This window comes from Podarcis erhardii (genome assembly GCF_964252035.2).
Source record: "Podarcis erhardii genome assembly, chromosome: 14".
Lineage (NCBI taxonomy): Eukaryota > Metazoa > Chordata > Lepidosauria > Squamata > Lacertidae > Podarcis > Podarcis erhardii.
In genome coordinates, this window is record NC_138503.1 from 41,196,800 (window position 1) to 41,210,876 (window position 14,077).

Sequence of the window (14,077 nt, forward strand, 5' to 3'; positions counted from 1 at the left end):
TAGTTCTCCTCCAAAGACCATGATGGAGACATTTGGAGCACGTGGTCAAACAGGCCCTCTCACAGCCTCAAAACTTGCCACCACAATTTCCTTTCCACAGAACGCGTTCCCGCCTGCCAAATACATCTTTATTATAGTGCCCTCAATATGGGATGGGTAACCTGTGGCCAACCAAATGTTGCTGGACTCCAACTCTCCCTCAGTCCTAGACAGCACAGCCGATGGGCAGGGATGATGGGAAGTGTAGTCCCTACAACAATTTCGAAGGCTGCCAGGGACCCATCCCTGCCCTGCAAAGAACAGGTTGTGGTTTAAGCGTCTTACCTGCATTATGCTCATCCATTGAAAAGGCTTTGTTTTCCATGTAGCTCCGCGGAAGCTGCAGGTCGTCCTCAAAAGCAGTCTCCCGCATCCGCGGTTGCGAAGTATCAAAATAATTAGGTGTGTTTTCCTGCTGGGATGGGAGGATGGAGCAGTGAACCTCCGGGATAGCGTGGAAGATCACGAAGACCCAACCACTAGACACCAGTGCTATTGCCAGAGTGGGGTCACTCCATTGGTCTCTTCTCCTCAGTTCGTTATTACCATAGAGGTACATAGTCAGCCAAGCAACCCAAAGGAGGATTGAGAAAAAGCTGGTTAGAATGAGGCACACTCCGTTCTTCTTCCATTTCTTAAACTTCCCGCACACTGTGAAGAAAGAAAAGCCCAGGGCCAGCACCATCAGAAACATAACGTAGATGGAAGCCATCGCGAAATCCATCGGCTCATAACGGCAGGCCTGTTTCCCGTCCCGCACGACTGTCAGTATCATCCACTCCGCTGCGATAATGACTTGGACCAGCGCGAAGCAGACAGCGACACCGGCCAGCTGCCAGCCGGACGGGCTCTTGCCGTGCCGGACGAGTTTCCGTAGCCTCCAGGCTTGGACAAGCAAACACGAGAAGCAGAGCGCAAAGAGGACCCCCCAGGCGAAACGGCGGACCGAGCAGATGGTCTCATCCTCCTGGATGATGAAGGCGAAGGCCAACCCAAAGAGGCCCAGGGTCCCAAAGAGGAAGAGGAAGTGGACCCCCAGCGGACTCTTCTTCTCTTTTTCCTTGATGAACGGCAACCTTGCCAGCAAGATCAGCATGAGGAGCAGCGTCGTCAAGACTCCAGCTCCGGCCACCGCCTCCACGACGATCCCCCAGATGGCATCCAGGTCACACAGGTAGACATACTGAGGGAAAAGGTCCAGGCCGCACCCTCTGGAGGTACTGGAATTCTCCGACGATCCATAGCCCACCACAAAGAGGAGGAGGAGGAGGGCCACAGTTGGGAATGGGGTCATTTTTCCTGCCTGAAACCAAAGAAGGCGAGGAGATACAAAGAAGAATGTTACATTATGTTCCATTTCCAGGTGGAGCTAACATGATAGAATGCTTCCCTCATACCAAATAATAATTCCTGAGCAGGCTAGAACTCTGACCTGCTTTGCTTGTTACATATAGATCACAGTACAGTGGTACCTCGGGTTACAGACGCTTCAGGTTACAGACTCCGCTAACCCAGAAATAGTACCTCAGGTTAAGAACTTTGCTTCAGGATGTGAACAGAAATTGTGCTCCGGTGGCACGGCCCCATTAGCTAAAGTGGTGCTTCAGGTTAAGAACAGTTTCAGATTAAGAACGGACCTCCAGAACGAATTAAGTACTTAACCTGAGGTACCATTGTATTGGCACTTGGTTTTAATTTTATTTTTTTATAGATATCCAGTTGTTTTATGCATGATTTTTCTGAATGTTGAAATCGCTTTGAGAGGCTTCGCAGGAAGCAGTTCACAAATGAAACTAGAAACAATACATTATTAGCTAGTTATAACTAATAATGTATTGTTATTAATACTTGTATAATAATAATAATAATAATAATAATAATAATAATAATAATAATAATAATAATAATGGGTTGTTATTAACTGTTCTGTGGGCCTTCTGGCAGTTCCCTCAGGGTGAGAAGCGATGTTACAGGCAGAGGGCCTTCTTGGTATTGGTGCCCTTCCTGTGGAACATCCTCCTGTCAGATGTGAAGGAAATAAACAACTATCTGACTTTTAGAAGACATCTGAAGAAAGTCCTGTATAGGGAAGTTTTTAATCTTTGATGTTTTGCTCCATGTTTATATTACGTTGGAAGTTGCCCAGAGTGGCTGGGGCAACCCAGTCGGATGGGTACCGTATAAGTAAAAAAAGGACTACTACTACTAAGCAATGATAATGATTACTTTTGCTATTATTGAACCAAGCACCATTCAGAAAAGTGAGCACCCAATATGTGGCTAAAAGGGAAAGAATGTGCTTTGAAGGTATAGTGTGGGTGTAGCCCAGGGATGGGGAACCATTTTTCCTCAGAGAGCTTCACTGTCTTCTGGGCAACCATCTTGGGTGGATAGGGTACTTGCCAGTGACGGGTGGTGCCAGAGACAGAACTGGGCAGTGTGACGCATGTAAATGTTAGTTTGTACAGTTGGGTAGTTTCTGCACACATCTCTCTCTAGCTGCCATCCAGGCAAGCAGATGAGCATTATAAGAGTTCAATTCCAGCCATGCAAAAACACCCAAGGAGGGTGTGAAGCAAGGCTAGTCAGGGGTGTGAAATGGGGGAAAATCCCAAGGTCTGGGGAGGGGGGTTCAGGTGCTGCATTTGGTCCCTGGGACCTAAGGTCTGTCTCTACCCCCCCCCCACGACAGGCCTTTGGTCGGACCCAGCAGGGTTCTCCTCACTGTCTTTAATGTTCTCAGCCTAACCTCTACCCAGCAAGCCGCACCAATGACCCAAGCAGGTATATTTAACTTTTAAATAAAGGAGCAAATTTGTACAGTACTCAGCGCATCAAACAATGCACTGATTCATGGAAAGCCTTGCGGAGAAGCAATTCCAATCGGCACGGATGTTTGAAAGAGATGTGATAAACAGCCTTTTAGAGCAAACGTCAGATGATCAGAACTTGCATCCCCCCCCCCACTGCCTTTGGCTCCGGGTGTGCAATTATTCTGCGCTAGTTGTTTTGCTTCAGTGTTGCCCAAACAAGTAATGAGAGAGGGTTTCAAGGCAGCTCACTCTTTCCAAGAGGTTTCTCCTTCATTTTTCTGGATATTTTATTCATGTCATGTACCCCCCATGTGATCGAGCTATTCTAGGACAAGTCTGTTTCCCGAGAGATCACGCAGCATGGATAACCACTCAGAGTCAGAAGTTGTATTTCATTTCCTCTTTCCACTGAGATAGGGCTGGGCAGGGTAGAAAATCCCCTTTAAGCCATAAAGGAGACAACTGGCAGGGTGAGCGGGTGTGAAACTGCCTCCCCCATTGAAAAGGTCGGGTAGTAGCAGCTGACAGGAAACACCTTCTCTGCCCAAGACACTGTACAGTTTTGCCCCGTGAGAATAGACGAGACTGGGCTGGTTCAGAGGCTATTTCAGCTCAAGGGTTGCATCCTATTGTGTGTAACTTTCTGAGGGTTGCACACCCAAAGGCAGGAAGAGGCAGAGTAACAGAAGTGATTTTGTGCAATTGGTTACATCTGAGCCAAGCAGAAGCCAGAGATTTGTGCATTTGCTTTTCTCCATTTCCCATGCCAGACAATCAAATGGGGCTACCTTCGAAGCTGACTCGGAAACTACAACTAATCCAGAATGCAACATCTAGACTGGTGACTGGGAGCGGCCACCGGGACCATATAACACCAGTCCTAAAAGAACTACCCGTATTTTTCGTTCTATAAGATGCACCAGACCACAAGACGCATCTAGTTTTTGGAGGAGGAAAACAAGAAGAAAAAAAATTCTGAATCTCATAAGCCAGAACAGCAAGAGGAATCGCTGCGCAGTGAAGGCAGCAATCCCGCTTGCTGTTCTGGCTTCTGTGATAGCTGTACAGCCTGCATTCGATCCATAAGACGCACACACATTTCCCCTTACTTTTTAGGAGGGAAAAAGTGAGTCTTATAGAGCAAAAAATACGGTACATTGGCTCCCAGTACATTTCCAAGCACAATTGTGTTGGTGCTGACCTTTAAAGCCCTAAATGGCCTCAGCCCAGTATACCTGAAGGAGCATCTCCACCCCCATCATTCAGCCCGGAAACTGAGGTTCAGCTCCAAGGGCCTTCTGGAGAAGTGAGGTTATAGGGAACCAAGTACATGGCCTTAGCAGTAGTGGCGACCATGTAACACCCTCCCATCAGATGTCAAGGAGATGAAGAACTACACAACTTTTAGAAGACATATGAAAGCAGCCCTGTATCAGGAAGTTTTTAATGTCTGATGTTTTATGATGGCATGGAGGACTGCATTAGGCACCCAGCCAGGATGCTAGACTAGATGAGCCAATAGAATGTGGCCCCTGGAAAGTTTTAAGTTGGCCCTCCAGCTGAAATAAGTTCCCAAGCCCTGGGTGACACAGAAGTGTTTCAGGTGCCAGATCAGGTTGCTCAAATCTTCCAGATTGACTGGGGCAAATTCAGTTCTTTTCTATAGTTCCTCGTAGCACCATCATTATTCTCGCCACCCAGGGACTCAAAGGCCTGGAATCACCACTGCAGAGCTACTGCAAAAACCTAACTCTGCCCCTTGAAGCAGATTTCTCTTCCCTGCTGCAGCTCCAGAAGCAAAAGCAGACCCTGCCACGTGCCACAGAGTTGCTGCTGAGTCGGATTTCTGCTCAATCTTTCCCCGCCAGATCCAAGGAATAAGCTGCATTGACTGATAACGGAACAAATGACAGCTGAGCGGCGATCAGGCGGACGAAGATACGTGGCTGCAGAGCAATAATTAATAATGGCAATGTGCTTTGCATGCAGAACTGCCACAATGGTTTTCTCGTAGTCTGCACAACGCTGCACGAGAGAGAGAAAGCTCTACACTTCGGCTGCTAAGAGGAATTATGACCCTGTTCGGGGACATGGAGAGGTGGAGTAAAAAATGTATTTTTAGAAGACGGAAGGGCTCGATCTGAATCCTAGTTGGATAGATGGTTCTGTGGCCAAGGATAGGTAAGTCACTCAACCATTGAAGGCTACTGCAGGCTTTCTCCTTATTTTCGGCTATTGCATATTCAAATCTATCTCTGCAATCATAAGGGCTAGAAAGTCACATCCGATCTACAAAGCAAATGGGCGGGGAGGAGCTTAACAAAGACCAAGGGTCAGTCTGCATCTAATTCCACCTCTGCCCTGCAGCTTTGGTACTTTCTACCAGCCTATCTGTCAGTTTAACAATCTTCCCCGATTGCCCTGGACTCCCCCAAAAAGGGAGGAGCACACTGGCAAGCACCTGGGTAGTCACCAAAGATAGGAGGGTGGGCTGCAGTCCAATTGGTGGTTCATAACTGTTGGAAGTTTGGTAAATATATTGCAGGGGTGTGCAGAGAGAAATAGTCTGGTAAGGCCGCTTGTCGGAAGGACCAATACAACTTAAAGGTTTATTATGCATGGAGAACAAAGCCATTCTAAGTTTGACAATATGACCAAGATGCAGCCAAGAATTTAAGACTAGCACATGCTGCTACTGGCCGAACTTGGAGAAGAAGCAGGAGGAAGGCAAAGCCTGGAAGTAAGTGATCTACTTTGTCAACAAGCAGTTACTAATAGAGAGGAGGAAGAACAGGTTGCCCTTCTGCCTAATCACCCTCCTACCCCACTGGTTCAGGTAACTTATTGCAAGGGTTGTTGCTTGACTCCCAACAATAACAAGACACCATGCTTGATCCCCATTAGGGATGGAGAAACTTGCAAGCCTCCAGATGTTGCTGGACTACAACTCATCCTGCCTCTGGCCATGCTGGCTGAGACTGATGAGAATTGGGAGTCCAACAGCACCCAGAAGGCACAGGGTTCCCTTATTCCTGCTCTGGGTCATGGTATCTTGCTTCATCAGATTAGACTATCAGGTCAGACTACCGGGCCAAAATATTGGGAAATATTTGATAAAGATGGAGACAATTGGAAATTGCAGAGTTTGGAGAAAATGAAGGATAAAGTGCGAGACTGGTTACATTACGCTCAGATTAAAGAAGTTTTTAAAAATGATAAAAAGTTAGGGTTCCAGGTGGAGAAATCGAAGTTGGAAACAGAATTGTTAGAACCAAAGACTAAGGTATTATCTAGAATGTATAACTTGCTGTTAAAATGGAACACACAAGACGAAATGGTTAAATCGGCTATGATAAAGTGGGCACAGGACATTGGGCATAACATTATGTTTGAGGACTGGGAAAGGTTGTGGACCAATGGGCTGAACTTCACTGCATGTAATGCTTTGAAGGAAAATGTAATGAAAATGATATACAGATGGTACATGACCCCAGTTAAACTTGCCAAAATATACCATTTGCCTGATAATAAATGTTGGAAATGTAAAGAAAATGAAGGAACATTCTTTCACCTCTGGTGGACCTGCCCTAAAGTGAAGGCCTTCTGGGAAATGATATATAATGAGCTGAAAAAGGTATTTAAGTATACCTTCACTAAGAAACCAGAAGCCTTCCTCCTGGGTATTGTCAACCAGAAGGTGTTAAAGAAGGACCGAACATTTTTTATGTATGCAACAACGGCAGCAAGGATACTCATCGCTAAGAACTGGAAAACTCAAGATCTACCCACACTGGAAGAGTGGCAGATGCAGCTGATGGACTATATGCAACTGGCGGAGATGACTGGCAGAATCCGAGACCTGGGAGAAGAAAGGATTGAAGAGGATTGGAAGAAATTTAAGATTTATCTACAAAAATATTGTAATTTGGTTGCATGTTAAGAAGGATGCTTGATCATAAAATAATTGGTCACCACTAAATTAGACCGGAATTTGACGATAATTGAGATTAAGGAAAATATAAACCTTCTGGAGAATTGTTAGACTATTTTTAAATGAGTGGAAATAAGAATGATAATTTGCTTGAAAAAATTATTCAACGATGTAAGTGGGAGCAGGAGACGTGAGGAAGTCCAAAGAAGTTATGAGATTTTGTTATGACATATCTAATGTTGTCTATTATCTGTGCATTTCTTTTATAAAAAAACCTTAATAACTATTTATTAAAAAAAAAAAAAATCAGGTCAGACTACCGGTCCACCTATCCCAGTAGCATGAAATCTTGAGCACAGGTCTTTCCTATCACCGGTTACCTGGTCCTTTTTAAACTGGAGATGCTGAGGATTGAAACTGAGACCTTCTGTGTGAACAGTCATGTGTCCTACCAACATCTCCATCATTGCATAGGAGCACAGATGTAGAGAAACACTTATATTTCAGCCAAACCTCATCATGGAAACCTGCTTTGAAAGCAAGGGCTCACCTCACTGGAAATACACAAATGATAAAGAGTGCCTCTGAGCATGTAGCTCTCAGCACCAAGCAAGCAATCTTTTGCCCAGGCCTTTCATATTAGGGAATGGATTCCTGAGTCAGAGGCCATGAGGGCCAGTCTGCTTAGCTTTGCAAATGTGCTAGCAGTCTGATTGCTGTTTGATTGCAAGCTTTGCTCCATTTACAAGTGGGAAGACCTCAGGCCTGGGACTCAAGAGTGGACCCCTGGCCCTTAAAAAGCCTGTGTCTGTATTTGGAATTGTTTTAAAGACATTTCATTGCTTGCTATTGGCCATCACGTCTCCTTCAAGCAAGAAAACAGATTTAATAAAGAATGGTCAACAAAATAAATCACTGAGGTTACTAGATTTTGTAGCAAGATAACCTCTGTATTAAGGGACGCGGGTGGCGCTGTGGGTTAAACCACAGAGCCCAGGACTTGCTGATCAGAAGGTCGGCGGTTCGAATCCCCGCAACGGGGTGAGCTCCCGTTGCTCGGTCCCTGCTCCTGCCAACCTAGCAGTTCGAAAGCACGTCAAAGTGCAAGTAGATAAATAGGTACCACTCCTGCGGGAAGGTAAACGGCATTTCCGTGCGCTGCTCTGGTTCGCCAGAAGTGGCTTTGTCATGCTGGCCACATGACCCAGAAGCTGTACGCTGGCTCCCTCGGCCAATAAAGCGAGATGATCATGGCAACCCCAGAGTCAGTCACAACTGGACCTAATGGTCAGGGGTCCCTTTACCTTTAACCTCTGCATTGGATCTCTTCTGTTAACCCAAGAACGTAAGGATGTATTTGAAGCTGCATCTTTCCCTTGCTTTGTGGATTTTATTTATTTGTTTTCAAAAGAAGCATCCCTCTGGGCTTCATCAGGGAAATAAATCACTGCAGACACAGATGGGCACGGCAAGGGCACCCTACGCCACCACCCGGATGTTCATGGGTCTGGCCCTTCACTGCAGCTTGACAAGACTGCTAGTGTAATAAGTGCATCGGTTCAACACAGAGGAAATCCTGTTATCCCCTGGATAAACAAGTGTAAATAAGAGAGCTTGTGCGGAGAAGTCACGGCTTGTTTTTTAAGGGTGGAGAGGAGGCAAGCGCCACCCACTTACTAAGCAATAATAAACAGATCCAGCTGCGAAGGGGTCCTTGCCTGCCAAAAAGCTCTGCTCTCTCCCAGCCCAACTTCCCACCTCCAATGCAAGCTCTGCAAACGGTTCACTTTAGCATTGGACCCTGGGGGATCCTATGCACCCCTTCCACACACACACACACACACACACAGAGAGAGAGAGAGAGAGAGAGAGCTCTAAGGCTAAACAGAGCCTGGAGGGAGAGAAGAGGCTGGCAGAAGGCTATCTCCTCCCCCATCAATAACCCTGTATACATAACATAGATTTAAAACACATGTCTCTCAAATAATTCTGGGGACTGAAGTTCACCCCTCACAGAGAGCTACAACTCTCAGCACCCTTAGCAAACTGCAGTTCCTGAGATTCTGGGGCAGGGGACTATGAGGTCATAGTCAACTTCTGCCCAAAATTAACGGCTGTGGCTACCGAGGGCCCATTCATTTCAGCTGAGCAGAAGCTGGTTGACTCCGACCCACAGTATGTAAGCAATGTGAGATTTATCTTAAGCAGCCCTCTCTGTAAGTGGCTGCTCAGATCAGTGCCGAAACTGGGATAGGCAAATGAACAATGATCTCACTCTCCCCACCACAGCACATAAACAGTGTGTGTTGCATCAACATCCCTCCACCCTGCCCCACTCTTAATCCCCTCTGGGTGACACCTACCCCCCCTCCGATTCTCTATCCCATCATGTCAGTCTTATCTGCCATCTTTCTCCAGCGGCTGGCATGCACACACCCCCAGCAGATCTCCCCCATCATTCAACCCCCTATCAATCACCCCTAATGCTGGATGCAGCCCCCTGCCCCTCCCCCTCTTTCCTGACTGCCCTATATCCAGCCTAATCCCCCATCCAGAGTCTCAGCTCCAGACTGCCCGTCTGCTATGGAGCTAATTCTCTATCTCTCTCTAGAGAAGCAGGGGCACTGTGGTCATGATAATGAAGATTTGCATTTAAGCCCTCACTCCCCCTGCCCTGCCACCGCTGCAAAGATCAATAGCATGTCAGTTCCATCTGGGCTAAGGGGGTGGGGGGTGGGATCAGAGCTGTCAATCTGCCGCAGCTGTGGACCAAGTGAGCTTTGGCGAGTTCTTTGCATATAAACACGCTGCATCAAGAGCCGGCGTGTGTAGCGTGTCAGACCAGGACCAGGGGGAGACCAGGGTTCCAGAGCCTGGATAGCTCAGTTGGTTAGAGCGTGGAGCTGATAACGCCAAGGTTGCAGGTTCGATCCCCATATGGGACAGCTGCATATTCCTGCATTGTAGGGAGTTGGACTACATCAGGGTTTCCCAAACCTGGGTCACCAGCTGTTTTCGGACTACAGTTCCTATCATCCCTGACCAAGCTAGGGATGATGGGAATTGTAGTCCAACAACAGCTGAAGACCCAAGTTTGGGAAACCCAGGACTAGATGATCCACAGAACTCTACAATTCTATATAATCCTCACCTGGCCCTGAAGCCAGTTGCTGTCTCTCAGTCTAGCCTACTTCACAGGGTTGTTGTGAGGATAAAATGGGGGTGAAGGGAACCACGTACATCAACTTGTGCTCCTTGGAAGAAGGCATGGTACAAATGCAAGCCAATAACTGTGCAGCAACAACTGAACAAGCATGACTTGTCAAAGGCAGCCGCCCCAGTTCTCCAGGCCCCTCACTCTTCACGCCCGTTCTTGAGCTCAGCACAAAATTTCTATATCTTGGAATATGCACAATCCTCCTGGGGCAAAGAAAGAGTTCTGCACAACCATAAAGCTTGCACATTGGCACAGGGAATATAAATGAGTCCAAAAGGTGCATCTCAAATGCTCTTCGAGACCTGGATGTCAGAACATATTGAAGATCCAGGCTCAGCAACCTTTTTCAGACCCAACCTTTTTGCATTCCCTTACAGAGGCCACACATCTGTGATTGGCACGATCAGAAGCTAAAGTTGGTGGGGAGTAACACGATTTACCTTTGCACAGCAGCCCACTTCAAACTTGCCCTCCTCTGTCCTCCATCCAAGCAGTCTGGAAGCATGACCAAACTGCAAAGGCCTCATTGCAGACGGTTGGACTAGATGACCCCTGGGGTCATTTCCAATGCTACAATTCTATGATTCTATACTCCAGGGAGGGAAAGCGTGGCCTGGGTGGGGTGTGGCTTGAGCAGAGCTTCAAGGGCCAGGTAGAAAGGTCTGGAGGGCCACATCTGGCTTCTGGGCTGGAGGTTCCTCACCTCTGTTTATGACCCTGGTCCATGCAGAGCAGAGGGGGGAGTATTGCCAGTTCACAGGCATAGCCAAATTCCGGCCCTCCAGATGTTTGGGACTACAATTCCCATCATCCCTAGCTAACAGGACCAGTGGTCAGGGATGATGGGAATTGTAGTCCCAAACATCTGGAGGGCCAAAGTTTGCCTATGCCTGCTTTTTAGCTTGCATTCAGATCAGCTGCACCAGCCAGGGGTTCCCTTATTTCCCAGCTAGCAAAGAGCAAGAACAGCCACTAATGCACCCCCCCAAAACTGCATGAAGTGGGGGGGGGTTGATTGACCCCTTCCATGTGTCTAAGGGAACCGAAAGAAGGAAAGGAAAGTCCATATGCAAGTTCCTGGCTACCAGCCCTGATTCTATGTCCTACCTCCACCAGCCAACACAGTCTGCCTCTGAATGCTATTTGCTTGGAATCGCAAGCAGGGAGAGTTGTGCTCAGCTCCTGTGCTTGGGGGCTTCCTACAGAAATCTGGATAGCCACTGTGAGAACAGGACAAAATGCAGCAGCACCCTATGGGGTTTCTTCAAAGATCTGCCCAATCAAAACCCATATTTTAGCTCCCTCTCCATCCCATGCCCATGACTTCAGTTCTGCAGCAAGATACAGGCTGCAGTCCAAAACTCACTCTCCTTGGAGTACTTAGGAGCAGGCAAGCATAGGACTATGCTGATGTCGTATACTAGCGAGTACAAAGCAAGAGAGGTAGCACAGCATAGTGGTTAGAGGAACTTAGACCTGGGCTCAAAGCCAGCTAACACATACACACAGCTTAGTCCCACTAAGCTCACAAAGGCACCCACGTGCTGGGGGGGGCACAAATACCCCCCCAGGTCTCCTCCACCCCCACCCCAGCCTCAAGAAGAGCAGAACAAAAAAGCCTGACAGATACTTTTCCTCTTTCTATTTGACCTTTAATTCCAGTGTTGCAGTTAGGCAGTTTTAGGCTCTAGAAAATTTCCCACCCTCTCCATGGCAAGATGCAATACTTCCAAAAACAAACAAAAACACCAAGCATGGAGGGGGGGGTGCTTCCTGCTTGTTCTGCAGCGTGGGGCATCAGGCCTCTACCCTCAAGTCCAGCCCCAAACGCAGCACCTGATTAGTTCTCGGTTTGCTTATGGATGCAAAGAATATTCTCTATCCACCTCTCCAATAAAGCATTAACAGAAAGTAAGGAGGCATGGAGAACAAACCTAGCTGCTTCCTCCCCCTCCTCCCCCCAGCCAGGAAAGGGAGGTCAATGCACCACATTTTGCAGAGAGAGTTTTCTGCCTCTCTGGCTTGGGCTAGGCATCCCCCCCCAACCATAGCTTATTGGGGAAAGGTGCAGCTCAACAGCACAGCATCTGTTTTACAGGCAGAAAGTCCCAGGATTCAATCCCTGGCATCTCCAGATAGGGCTGGAGAGAGAGAGAGAGATCCCATGTCTGAAATCCTGGCAAGTAACTGTGCTAGATGGTCTGGTAAAAGGTAGCTTTCTTAAGCACCTTGAACTCAACCCTATTCCTCTCCCAAGACTTCTTTCCCCATTTGGCTCCCCTTAAGAGTAAGGTTTAACAATTCCCCCATAACGAACAAACAAACAAACAAGAGCACAATCTCCCCCTTCCAAACAAGCTAGCCAAAGTTCTCTCTTGAGCTCAGCAAATGTGAGCATATATATTTATACACTGCTCTCGTATGCTCTGTGAGTAATAACCTCAAGAATGACTCCCAACTCTCCAGTAAGTTCTGAACTCCCCTAAACAACAGCTCCAAAGAATTACCCCTTACTTACTCCCCCGTTTTGTTTAGCCAAAACAATGCAATGCGGTAACGCAGAACAACCTCGTCAAATATTTTAAGGGGTTTGGGATGTGCATGTGCAACTTTAGATAGACACACACACACACACACACACACACAAAAACAAACAGAGGTACATATTGCACCAGGCTGTAACAGAAAGGCTTGCAATCCTACCACCCGCAGTTTACTTGGAAGTTACGTTTCTCTGCACTCCCTGGAACTGAAGTCCCAATAAATTGCCTGCAGACCGCCGGGTCTTTTATGGCACCGCCCCTCCCCCGGCGTATCTCTAGCTAGCGTTTCGGTTGTGGGTCTACACACGATACCATGGGGGACGGGACCAAAATCACTTCCATCATGATCCCCAAAACTCCACACAAGTTATGCAAGTCTTCTTCATCCAGTTTAAAAAAATAAATACGTTAGGGGTCGGGGGGAAGAAAACCCACCATTCCCCATACACACGTGTGCGGCACTTTTTTAATTCTCCGGAGATATTCCCACGTTACATCCAACGAGCGCACAGACCCGTATCCTCAAACGTTGGAGCTGGACCTTCATGCGGAAGGTTGCGGGAGTGTACAGTCCGCGTCCACCTTCGAGGAGCCGGGCGAGCGCACGCCAGTACCGGTGCAGAGACAGCTCTGCCTGGTGTAACGTGTGAACTGCCCGTGCTGTGGCCCCACCTTTCCCCTTCCTCCTCACACACTTTTTCTCCGAGGGCTAGCTTCAAGAGCAACTTGCATAGCGCCGCTGCACGTGTCCGGAGGAGAGATTCCCCTTCTCTCCCGCCTCCCCACGTTTTCTATCACGTCACCCCTTCTCACGATACGCAGAGGGTCCCGTGTCATCCCGTTCACCCACCTCCCCACCGCGGTGCCTCCCTCACCCTTGGCCGGCCGGTTGGCTGCCTCCTTCCTTCCTTGGGAGTAGCCGGATGGCGAGGCGCAAGAGCCGAGGCGCACAAGCCGAGCGCAGGGTCACATTCGCGGCAGGGGCGCGGGGAGCGGAGCGCTCAGCAGACCCGTCCGCGGCGCCGCCGCCGCCTCCCCAACAGCTGCAGCAACATGCACGGCCAGCCCCCCGGCCCGGCTCATGGGGAAGAGAGGAGGAGGAGGAGCAGCCAAGGCGCCAGGGGGGCGCCCTCCGGGCAGCCGCCGCGCGCAGGACACCCTGGACCGTGCGCCCTGGCCACTGCGCCTCGCTCGCCGCCTGCTCCGCGTCTGAGCTCCCTGCGCCCCGCCGGGCGCGCCGTCCAAGCTGCCCCGCCCCGGCCAAGCGCCGCCTCCGACGCCGCCTCCTCCTCCTCTCGCCTGGCTCCTGGGAGGCCTCTCGCGGCCCACAGCGCCCCCCGAGCCGCGCGCGGGTGGGAAAGGGAACGGGCGCCGCGCCGGATTCATGGAACAGCCACTCCGGAGCAGGAGGGTTGGACGGGGAGGGGACTTGGCTGGCTGGTTTGTATTTCCCGCCGGAAAGATGCGCCTTCAGAGCCGCGTGCCATCCGAAGGAAGGCCTGTTGTTGGACTTAATGGGCCTCACTCCCAGATA

At 48.9% G+C, this 14,077-nt stretch overlaps 3 protein-coding genes across 4 annotated transcripts in view; 1 reads left to right on the forward strand and 2 right to left on the reverse strand.

The window, feature by feature from the left end:
- GPRC5B (G protein-coupled receptor class C group 5 member B) overlaps window positions 1-13,742 on the reverse strand; it is a 30,628-nt gene extending 16,886 nt beyond the window's left edge. The window contains exons 1-2 of one of the 2 annotated variants that reach the window (XM_081839957.1): window positions 13,419-13,742; window positions 325-1,342 (exon numbers count right to left, since the gene is read on the reverse strand). In XM_081839957.1, the coding sequence (XP_081696083.1) occupies window positions 325-1,333 (1,009 nt within the window). In that variant the 5' untranslated portion in view covers window positions 1,334-1,342; window positions 13,419-13,742. Of the gene's footprint in view, window positions 1-324; window positions 1,343-8,087; window positions 8,118-13,418 lie in introns of those variants that run through there. The other variant, XM_081839956.1, reaches the window with a different exon arrangement.
- UMOD (uromodulin) overlaps window positions 1-14,077 on the reverse strand; it is a 293,482-nt gene that overhangs the window by 123,020 nt on the left and 156,385 nt on the right. The gene's annotated exons all lie outside the window — the stretch shown is intronic.
- Window positions 1-14,077, forward strand: part of LOC309329170 (acyl-coenzyme A synthetase ACSM5, mitochondrial-like) — a 267,701-nt gene that overhangs the window by 37,724 nt on the left and 215,900 nt on the right. The window lies entirely within an intron of this gene.